The sequence below is a fragment of the Ursus arctos genome, unplaced genomic scaffold (genome assembly GCF_023065955.2).
Source record: "Ursus arctos isolate Adak ecotype North America unplaced genomic scaffold, UrsArc2.0 scaffold_5, whole genome shotgun sequence".
Classification (NCBI taxonomy): domain Eukaryota; kingdom Metazoa; phylum Chordata; class Mammalia; order Carnivora; family Ursidae; genus Ursus; species Ursus arctos.
In genome coordinates this window covers 9,179,067-9,191,155 of record NW_026623067.1, presented here as the reverse complement: position 1 = coordinate 9,191,155, position 12,089 = coordinate 9,179,067, and the positions used below count along the sequence as shown (strand labels likewise).

Here is a 12,089-nt window from a genome sequence, read left to right as displayed (position 1 = left end):
TAAATTATTATGCAAATAAATAAAATATTTATTTCCAATTATGTTAGGTCCACCCTAAATTATTTGTTGTTATTAGGTCCTAATTTACTAATATTGATAAAAAGAAAAAGAAAAAGTATTGTAGAACTGGTATGCTGAATGATACCATTAGTTTAGTCATTTTTCATTTTCTGTTTTACATATTAGTAAAATATTTTTGCCCACAAGTTAGTGGAAAATGCATTCCCTTTACATAGATGGAGAAAAAAATCACAAAGAAAAACAAAAGCATGCCTTAGAATTAAATATATATATATTATATTATGTATGTATATGTATATGTGTATATATGTGTATGGGTATATATGTATAAATTATATTATACATGTATTATGTATATATATATTATATATGTATGTGTGTATATATACATGTATGTATATATTATATTATATATATATGTATGTTATGGAAAAACTCAATTTATTCAATCCTCTATATTAATTTATGTTCTTTCACTCTAGGAGTATAATATTTTTTATTTTATATATATAATGTATGTATGTATATATATGTATATTATATATATTATGGGAATATATATTTATTTATTTATTATGGGAAACAATTTATTCAGTCCTCTATATTAATTTATATTCTTTCACTCTAGACATATAATATTTTTTTTCCTTCACAGTGGTACACAGCTGAATTGACATGTAAACAAATCTTGGCAGCTAATGTATATTGTCTACATTTTCACAGATTGGATTCTCTGAATCAATCGTATCAGAGCCCCAATCACTTCCTTGTTTCTCAAGCTGTAGATGATAGGGTTCAGCATGGGGGTCAGGATGGTGTAGAAGACAGCAAGAATCTTGTCCTCTGTTGGTGATCGGAGGGATCTAGGGCGTAGATAAGTATAAACAAAGGGTGCATAGTAGAAAGTCACCACAGTGAGGTGGGTGCTGCAGGTTGAATAGGCCTTCCTCCTCCCTTCTGTTGACTGCATGCGGCAGATGGCATGGAGGACCCGGCCATAGGAGCATGCAATACCAATGAAAGGAAACATAAGGTAGAGTGTGGTGCTTACAAACACTGTGTATTCATAGACCCAGGTGTCCATGCAGGCCAGATTCACCATGGCTGGAACATCACAGAAGAAGTGGTTGATGGCTCTAGACTGGCAATAAGGGATATGGAGAATATATGCAGTGTGAGCACAGGAATTGATTGATCCCATGATCCAAGATCCCATTATCATCAGCACACACAATCTTTTGCTCATACGAATAGCATAGTGGAGAGGAAAGCAAATAGCCACATAACGATCATAGGCCATGGAGGCCAATAGTAAACCTTCTCCACCAGCTAAAGTCAAGAAGAAGAAGCTCTGAACTCCACACCCAATGAAAGAAATAGATTTGTTTCCAGAGAGATAATTGGATGCCATCTTGGGGACAATGGTAGAGATGTAGTTCAGGTCCATGAGGGAGAGCTGACTAAGTAGAAAATACATGGGTGTGTGAAGATGAGTGTCCAGGAGGATGAGAATGATCATGGACAGGTTGCCAAAGAGAGCCATTAGGAAAATGAGAACAATGAGAATGAAGAAGAGCAGTCCAATTCTTGATGGTGGGAATAACCCCAATAAGATGAAATCAGTAGAAGTTTGATTGTAATTTTCCATGGCGCATTACTTCAGTTTTTTTTTCTAAAAACAGACACAGCAGTAAATTAATAAAAACCAGAATGCTATTTTCATCTCATTATTTTAGTCACATTGTGATTTATTCATTGAACATTGCAGGTTCTAAATGAAGAGCAAACTTAACTACTTTGAAAAAAAATCCTCATTTTTGCTCCATAGATAAAAGCTTGATGAGGCAAACATCTGTGGCCAAAATATTTTCTAAAAATCTGTGAATTTGTAAGAATATTTCTCTAATAACTTCATTCGGATACAAATATTATATTTCCTTATGTAAATTCACTTATCTTCAAAGCAAAGCTTACAAGCTAAATGAATGGATAGTAAATCAATGCACGTGCATAAATTATAGACCCATATTAGTACTTTTTTTTACCCTTAGGGTATTTTTTCTTTTATATTTAAACTCTAATATATCTGAAACTGTAGTAGCCTATTATATCATGTGCAGATCTATATTCCTTTTATGTGTTCTCAAAAATTTGGCACAACATCTCCCTAGATGTCAATTGTCATTATTTGCTTCTTTGTTTAAGAAATCTATAATAAATCTGTATTGTCAAATACAATTCATGTAAAGCCATTTCTTCTGTCTCCTTACCCAACTTTGAATGCTTGAATTAAAATAAGACACTTTCTCTGGGAATCTATGATCCAATTCCATTGTTGCTTCCATGCATGCTCAAGCTCTCCGAAAGAAGTGTGCTCTGTCCATCTATTTCTCAATACTTATATAACATTACACACTGTTTTATGGTATCTTTTTGCCCTTATTCTTTTTTTTATTTAAATTCAATTAACCAAGGAATAGTACATCATTAGTTTTTAATAATATGTTCAATAATTCATTAGTTGAATATATCACTCAGTGCTCATGATTACATGTGCCCTCTTTATTCCATTTTTAATGTAATTACAACTCCTATCTCTAGATAAATGTGGAGTATAAGCACATATATTTATCACTGCTCTATCGTAAAATCCAACTGACATGATAATAAAGAAATAAACACATAAATTTGAGAAAAAGTAGAGAAGACAGTGGTGTGGAGGGACAAGAGAAGAAAGAGTTCAGGACCTTTAGGAAGAAAGAAATTTAAGAAACCATTCTTCATGTAAAAGGAGAAGAAAAATGTAATCTTGAGAATCTTCTTAAAGGGAATTATTAAAGGCATTCTCCTGCAGAGGAAATACTATCAATGAGCAAGCTCAGGATACTATTAGAAGTTGTTAGATCTACAGTACAAATATCATGTATTATATAAAAGGAAGTGTCACATAACAACAAAGTGTCAGATACTTCTGGAAAATAAAAAATAAAAATAATTAATATAATTAATTCATTAAAAGTTTCAAAAGATAAGTTGTAGAAAATTGACCAGAAAGAAAGCAAGAACAGGGGGGCCTGGGTGGCTCAGTCGTTAAGCATCTGCCTTCAGCTCAGGGTGTGATCCCGGCATTCTGGGATTGAGCCCCACATCAGGTTCCTCTGCTGGGAGCCTGCTTCTTCCTCTCCCACTCCCCCTGCTTGTCTCCCTCTCCCTGGCTGTCTCTCTCACTGGCTGTCTCTGTGTCAAATAAATAAATAAAATCTTAAAAAAAAAAGGAAGCAAGAACAAACCTGAAACATAAAAAAGTTTGACATTTAAGAATAGATAATTATAGAATTAATATAAGCTAATTCAACATATATAGTATATGTGTATATATAGATATAAACTAATTCATACACGCATATATATATAAACTAATTCAATATTTATTTATTTTATTCTAAAAATGCTTATGGTAAAATAATTAAGGAGTAAATATTATCAACAAAAGCTTTTCCCAGACAAAAGCTTTTCTCAGAACTGTTATATATGAGGCATAATATTTAAATACAATGCAAAGAACACAGAAGCATAAACAATAAATTATTTATTAAAGATTTTTTTGGAAAATTCTATCTTCTTGTAAAAAATTTCTTGACAATTCTTGATATCAGCCAAAAATTTATTGAACTTCTTTAGAGAAATTATAATGATATAATTAGAGGACATATATCCAGTGATAACCAATAAAATATTATCGGGTTTGCAATAGCATTATATTTTTATATAAAACCAATAATTTTGAGAAAATGAAACAATGCCATCAATGCATGTCTGCAAACATAAATTGGGATGTAACTGTGATGAGAGCATGGGAGGAGAGAAAGAGGATGGAAGTGGTGATATAGAGAAGGAACAGCATCTCATTCACAGTGGCCTCATTTACAATCCATGATCTGGTATTTGGGATTTTATTCCATGCTCATGGATCAGATAATATACATAGTTAAAATGTCTATGCTACTCAGAGGAATCTACACTTTCAATGCCATCCCGATCAAAATTCCAATGACGTTTTTCAAAGAACTGTAACAAACATCCCTTAAATTTGTGTGGAACCAGAAAAGGCCCGAATCACCAAGGAATTGTTGAAAAGGAAAAAAAACAAAGCTGGGGGCAATACGTTGCCAAATTTCAAGCTATAATACAAAGCTGTGATAACAAAGATAGTATGGTATTGGCAAAAAAACAGACACATAGACAAATGGAACAACAGAGAAACCCAGAAATGGACCCATGGCTCTTTAGGCAACTAGTTTGGACAAAGCAGGAAAAGACATCCAGTGGAAAAAAGACAGTCTCTTCAATAAATGGTGCTGGGAAAATTGGACAGCTACATGCAAAAGAATGAAACTTGATCACTCTCTCACACTATACACAAAGATAAACTCCAAATGAGTGAAAGACTTCTATGTGAGACAGGAATTCATCAAAATCCTAGAGAACACAGACAGCAACCTCTTTGACATCGGCCACAGCAACTTTTTTCATGACACATCTCCACAGGGAAGAGAAACAAAAGAAGCAATGAACTTGTGGGACATCATCAAGATAAAAAGCTTCTGCATAGTCAAGGAAACAGTCAAAAAACTAAGAGGCAGACAGTGGAATGGGAGAAGATATTTGCAAACGACACTACAGATAAAAGACTGGTATCCAAGATCTACAAAGAACTTCTCAAAATCAATACACATGAAACAAATAATCATTTCAAAAGATGGGTAGTAAGGAGGGCACAGATTGCATGGTACACTGGGTGTTATATGCAACTAATGAATCATTGAACTTTACATAAAAAACCAGGGATGTACTGTATGGTGAATAACATAATAAAAATATTATTATGAGAAAAAATGGGCAGAAGATATGAACAGACACTTTTCCAATGAAGATATACAAATGGCTAACAGACACTTGAAAAAATATTCAAAATCATTAGCCATCAGGGAAATTCAAATCAAAACCACACTGAGATACCACCTTATGCCAGTTAAAATGGCAAAAAATTGACAAGGCAGGAAATAACAAATGTTGGAGAGGATGTGGAGAAAGGGGATCCCTCTTCTACTGTTGGTGGGAATGCAAGTTGGTACAGTCACTTTGGAAAACAGTGTGTAGGTCCCTTAAAGTTAAAAATTGAACTACCCTATGATCTAGCAATTGCACTATTGGGTATTTACCCAAAGATACACACATAGTGGAGAGAAGGGCCATATGCACCCCAATGTTCATAGCAGCATTGTCCACAATAGATAAATCATGGAAGGAGCTGAGATGCCCTTCAACAAATGACTGGATTAAGAAGATGTGGTCCATATATACAATTGAATATTACTCAGCCATCAAAAAGATCTATTTCTCAACATTTGCAGGAACATGAACGGGACTGGAGGAGATAATGTTAAGCCAAATAAGTCAAGCAGATAAAGACAATTATCATATGGTTTCACTCATTTATGGAACATAAGAATTAGGGAGACTGGTAGGAGAAGAAAGGGAAGAATCGGGGGGGGGGGTTAAAGAGAAGTGGGAATGAACCATGACAGAGTGTGGACTCTGGGAAACAAACTGAGGGCTTCAGAGGGGAGGGGGTGGGGGATTGTGATAGGCTGGTGATGGGTATTAAGGAGGGCACGTATTGCATGGTGCACTGGGTGTTATACGCAAGTAATGAATCATGGAACATTACATCAAAATCTAGTGCTGTACTGTATGGTGACTAACATAATATAATAAAAAATATTATAAAAATAAATAAAAATCAAGCATTAGAAGGTAAACATACTGTTTAAAATATCAGGAAAATATTGGAACAAATTGCAAAATAATTTATGTATTCACTTTGGGTGTCAAGAGGAGTAAGTTTTAGGACTATCATTTTACCCTGTGGTTTGTTGATGCCATGCCTATGCATTATTTTAATAAAATATTAATGCCATATACAATTTATTTCACTGTTACTAATTTCCATGTGCTCAAATCATAGCATATGTGAATCTCCAATCACACTATAAAAACTAGAACAGGTCCTGATTTTATGCAGAGCAATTGATTTTCAAATTTTGTGTGGTTGTTATAACTTGCAGAGGAAAAACTAGGAGAGCTATTTTATTTTCCTACAATGGCATTTGGGTTAAGTATGAGACCAGAATATTAGATTGATATCATTGATTATAATTATATTCATAACTTCATTTATTGACAAGCTTGAAAATGTAATATTTATAATTACCAATGGAATTAACATTGCTAGTATTCTTATTAATTGTAGGCTTTATAGGGGTGATATGACAAATATTCAATTAGGTAGTTAATATTATTTAGATTAATTATGACAAACAACAATGCAAGACCAAAATAATAAAAGAAATTCAAATTTCGTCTTTGATGCCATTGTCACATGACTGCTGATGCAGAGTCATTTTGAATTATCTATGTTTCCCCTATTCTTTTTTTTTCTTCTTAAGAGAGGAAGAGAGAGAGAGAGCAAGCACAAGAGCGGGGGGGGGGGGGGGGGCAGAGAAAGCAGCTCCCCGCTAAGAAGGGAGCCTGACACAGGACTGGATCACAGGACCCTGAGATCACAACCTGAGTTGAAAGCAGGTGCTTAACAGACTGAGCCAACCAGGCACCCCTATGTTCCCTTGTTCGTATGTGCTAATAACCTATATGTGATATCATTTAAAGGAATATTGAATCTGAAAGGGAAGCAACCTCAGCCACTGAATATCTGTTTAAGGTCTAAAGTAATATTTTTTTTCTTTTATAAAAATAAATCAGATATATTCCCTTTCATGTTTCTTCTGTCTAAGGAAATGACAATGAGTAATCTATTTATAGACCATTTACAAAAGATTTTCACATCTTGATTTTTTTTCAGTTCTGATAAATATGCGCAGGTGAAAAACAATCAGATGCTTTTTTACTGAGGTGGTGAAATATGTCTTGAAAGTAAACAAGGCTTATGCATGGAGAATACACAGCTATCAACTTTTATCGGCCATCTCCACTGGATGGAATATGACTTGTGTCAAGATTTGCACTATAATTAAATTTTATTTAATCCAGAACAATGGCTCTTGAGGTAGATGTGACCTCAAATTTTTATGTGTGATAAACCAAGATTCAAAATCTAAATGACTTCCCCTGGTTCTTCTGCTAGCAAGTTAGCTTCTTGATGAATAAATATAGATATTTATATGTTAAGATTGTATTTAAATTGATAAACTGACTTATCCTTCAAGAGGTGATTCTGACACTAGTGGATATCTTTTTGACTTGTCCAAACTAAAAAAGAAATTATAAAAAAATGAACACTTTTAACATAGAAATTAACTATAGATAAAAGAGGGTCATGAGTATATATGACAAGTTTCTTCATGCCCAAATAAATTGGTTTAATGTTTAATTTTTCACTCATTTTAAGAACATCTTCTATTTCCTCTTCTGCTGTGATTACTACATTGTCACTTGTTTCCGGAATATACCCAACTCTAATGAATGGTGCAGAGAATGTAGATATCATTTCCAGTTCACCAAGGAACTTCAATTAATGTCTTCCTCCCAATACCAAAGTGTTCCCAGGTGATTTTGATTATAAAAAAAGTACACTTCTTATCTCCTCTGTAAATCAAGTTGTAAATATGCATAGGCAAAACATATTGAGTTTATTCCTACATTAGAATGAGTAAAATTTTCAAATTGCTGCCCAACTTTCAAAGTGATGGGCAAATTACTTCATCGCATGAATTCAATACCCAAAATATCCTTTGCATAGATATATAGTTTTGTACGCTTGCATTAAAAGCAAATACACTTAAAGTATGACAGTTTGCCAAGACATTGATGCTCTTGCAAGGTACATCGTAAAGAAAAAAAAAGCATGCACTGTACAAACTACTCTTGATAAGTATTTTACAAAGAAATAAAACATTTTAGTTCTAAAAAAAGCAAATACACTTAAAAACAGAAACTAAAAAAAATGTATTACATTAGTGCTTTATATATTTATAGAAGGAATATACTTTTTAAAATTTTTATTTATTTTTATTTTTATTTTATTTATTTTAATAATCATTTTATCATATTATGTTAGTATACTTTGAGAATAGCTTCAACATTATAGGTTGAAAAACTGATTTTTATTGATTTAAAGTGAACTATTTAAGACTATGTAGTTATATAGTGGCAGATCTTGTGGGGTCACCTCTAGAACCTAGATGATGTAGAATTTTCCCCTGAAACAGAGATTGTTTTCTATATTACCTTTCCTTTCATCAAAGTCAATTTCAAAGAAAGATCTTTCTGATCTCTAAGTAGTTTGTTCACATTTGGTCTGATCATTTACATAACTACAGGATAAATATAAAGTTACCAAAGAAGACTTAGTTGGATTTCGTCAAAGTTTTATAAGAACTCTCAGATTAGACTTCTAAAATCATCTAATTGAAAAACTCGACACATAGACCACTGGAACAGAATAGAGAACCCAGAAATGGACCCTCAGCTCTTTGGGCAACTAATTTTGACAAAGCAGGAAAAAACTTCCAGTGGAAAAAAGACAGTCTCTTCAATAAATGGTGCTGGGAAAATTGGACAGCTACATACAAAAGAATGAAACTTGACCACTCTCTCACACCATACACAAAGATAAACTCCAAATGGATGAAAGACCTCGATGTGAGACAGGAATCCATCAAAATCCTAGAGGAGAACATAGACAGCAACCTCTTTGACATCGGCCACAGCAACTTTTTTCATGACACATCTCCAAAGACAAGAGAAACAAAAGAAAAAATGAAGTTGTGGGACAGCATCAAGATAAACATCTTCTGCACAGCCAAGGAATTAGTTAAAAAAACTAAGAGGGAGCATACGGAATGGGAGAAGATATTTGCAAACGACACTACAGATAAAAGACTGGTATCCAAGATCTACAAAGAACTTCTCAAACTCAATAAACAAGAAACAAATAAACAAATCAAAAAATGGGCAGAAGATATGAACACAAACGTTTGCAATGAAGACATACAAGTGGCTAACATACATATGACAAAATGTTCAAAATCATTAGCCATCAGGGAAATTAAAATCAAAACCACAATGAGATGCCACCTTACGCCAGTTAGAATAGCAAAAATTGACAAGGCAGGAAACAACAAATGTTGGAGAGGATGTGGAGAAAAGGGATTCCTCCTACATTGTTGATGCGAATGCAAGTAGGTACAGCCACTTTGGAAAACAGTGTGAATGTCCCTTAAAATGTTCAACTTTGAGCTACCCTATGATCCAGCAATTGCACGACTGGTGGGCTGGCAGTGTTAGAAACACAAAGGACAGAGACGTGCTGCCCCTGCAAGTGAGGGCTGGGATGCCGGCTGTGGGGAGCACATCCCAGGTTGCTATAGGGTTTAGCAGCACCAACAGAAACAGAGTTAAATGGCTAAAAGAGCCCAGTGGAGAGCGGTCTGTGATCCCTCTGTTCTGAGACAGAGGCTGGGATTTGGCTACTGCTGCTCTGACTCACAGAAGAGGCACAGCAAACTGCCAGGGAATGCTGCCAGACAACAAAAACCTGGAAATACTGGCTCATGATGGCCCCCCTCACAGGGCAAAGGGAGAGGAGACTCTATCCAAACAGGGTTGCCAGAGTATCAGCACGGCAGGCCCCTCCCCCAGAAGGTAGGCTGAAAAATCAAGAAGCCCACATTCCTAAAGTCCCTATAAAACAAGTGCACACTGCCTGGATCCTGGGCAATAATTTGGGCTCTGGGCAAACCTGCAACCTCTCCTCATCAGAATGATGAGAAGGAGAAATCCCCCAGCAAAGAAAAGACAATGAGTCTGTGGCCTCTGCCACAGAACTAATGGATATGGATATAACCAAATTATCAGAAAAGGAATTCAGAGTAACAATGGTCAAGATGATGTGTAGACTTGAAAAAAATATTAATGAAAATATTAATGAGAATATAGAATCTCTAAGGGTGGAAATGAGAGTGATTCTGGCAGAAATTAAAATTACTATGAATCAAATGCAGTCAAAACTAGATGCTCTGACAGCCAGGGTAAATGAGGCAGAACAACGAATTAGTGAATTAGAAGATGGGTTGGTAGAAGAGAAACCTAAAACAGAAACTTGGCTCAAAAAAATCCAATCTCAAGAATGTAGATTACAGTAGATTACTGACTCAATGAAACATTCCAATGGCAGAATCATCAACATCCCCAAGGGGGTGGAGAAAAATAGAGGTCTAGAAGAGATATTTGAACAAGTTGTAGCTGAAAACTTCCCTAATCTAGCAAAGGAAACAAGCTTTTGTGTCCAAGAGGCAGAGGGGACCCCTCCCAAGCTCAACCATGACAAACCTACTCCACATCACATCATAGTGAAATTCACAGATATTAGATCCAAGGATACAGTATTGAAAGTGGCCAGGGCAAAGAAATTTCTCATGTACCAAGGCAAAGGTATCAAAATTACGTCAGACCGGTGTCACAGACCTGGAATGAGAGAAAGGGTTGGGGGGGGCATTTTTAAAGCTCTTTCAGAAAAAGCATGCAGCCAAGGATCCTTTATCCAGCAAGGCTGTCATTCAGAATTGATGGAGAGATAAGGACCTTCCAGAATAGCCAGTCACTCAACAATTTCGTAAGCATAAAACCAGCCCTACAGGAAGTATTAAGGGCGGTTCTATAAAAGTAAAAATGTCCCAAGAGTGATACAGAACTGAAAGTCACAATCTATAGAAACAAATACTTTACAGGCAACATGGCATCATTAAAATCATATCTCTCAATAATCACTCTCAATGTGAATGGCCTAAATGCGCCCATAAAATACCACAGGGTTGCAGATTGGATAAAAAGACATGACCCATCCATTTGCTGTCTACAAGAGACTCATTTTTAACCTAAAGAACATCCAGACTGAAAGTAAAGGGATGGAATACCATCTTTCATGCCAATGGACCTCAAAACAAAGCTGGGGTAGCAATTCTCATATCAGACAGATTGGATATTAAACTAAAGAATATAGTTAGAGATAAAGAAGGGCACTATATTATTCTTAAAGGATATATCCAACAAGTGGATATGACAATTATAAGTATCTATGCCTCCAGGAGGGGAACAGCAAGATACACAAGCCAACTCTTAACCAGAATAAAGAGACATAGATAATAAAATGTTAATAGTAGCGGACCTCAACACTCCACTATCAGCAATAGATAGATCACCTAAGCAGAAAATCAACAAGGAAACAAGAGTTTGAAAGCCACACTCAACGAGTTGGACCTCATAGATATATATAGAACACTACACCCCAGAACAACGGAATACTCATTCTTTTCTAATGCCCATGGAACATTATCAAGAGTAGACCATGCTCTGGGTCATAAAACACGTCTCAACTGATACCAAAAGACTGAAATTATTCCCTGCATATTTTCAGACCACAATGCTTTGAAACTGGAAATCAATCACAAGGAAAAATTTGCAAGAAACTCAAACACTTGGAGAACCATCCTGCTCAAAAATGATTCAATAAACTAGGAAATCAAAAATCAATTTAAACAGTTTATGGAGACCATCGAGAATGAAAACGACAGTCCAAAATCTATGGGGCACTGCAAGGCAGTCCTAAGGGGAAAATACATAGCCATCCAAGCCTCAGTCAAAAGAATAGAAAAATCTAAAATGCAGTTTTTATATTCTCACCTCAAGAAGCTGGAACAGCAACAGAAGAACAGGCTGAATCTGCGCAGAAGAAAGCACTTGATCAAGATTAGATCAGAGATCAATGAATTAGAAATCAGGAGCAAAGTAGAGCATATCCACAGAACTAGAAGCTGGTTCTTTGAAAGAATAAATAAATAGACAAACCACTGGCAAGACTTATCCAAAAGAATAGAGAAAGGACCCAAATTAATAAAATTATGAATGAAAAGGGAGAGGTCACAACCAACACCAATGAAATAGGAAGAATCATTAGAAAAAAAAATTTTTAAGATTTTATTTATTTATTT

At 35.1% G+C, this 12,089-nt stretch overlaps 1 protein-coding gene across 1 annotated transcript; it reads right to left on the bottom strand.

The window, feature by feature from the left end:
• Nucleotides 1–730: 730 nt before the first annotated feature.
• Nucleotides 731–1,669, bottom strand: LOC113261433 (olfactory receptor 2L8). The gene has a single exon (XM_026507558.2). The coding sequence runs from the start codon at nucleotides 1,667–1,669 to the stop codon at nucleotides 731–733; it is 939 nt and encodes a 312-aa protein (XP_026363343.2).
• Nucleotides 1,670–12,089: the final 10,420 nt, after the last annotated feature.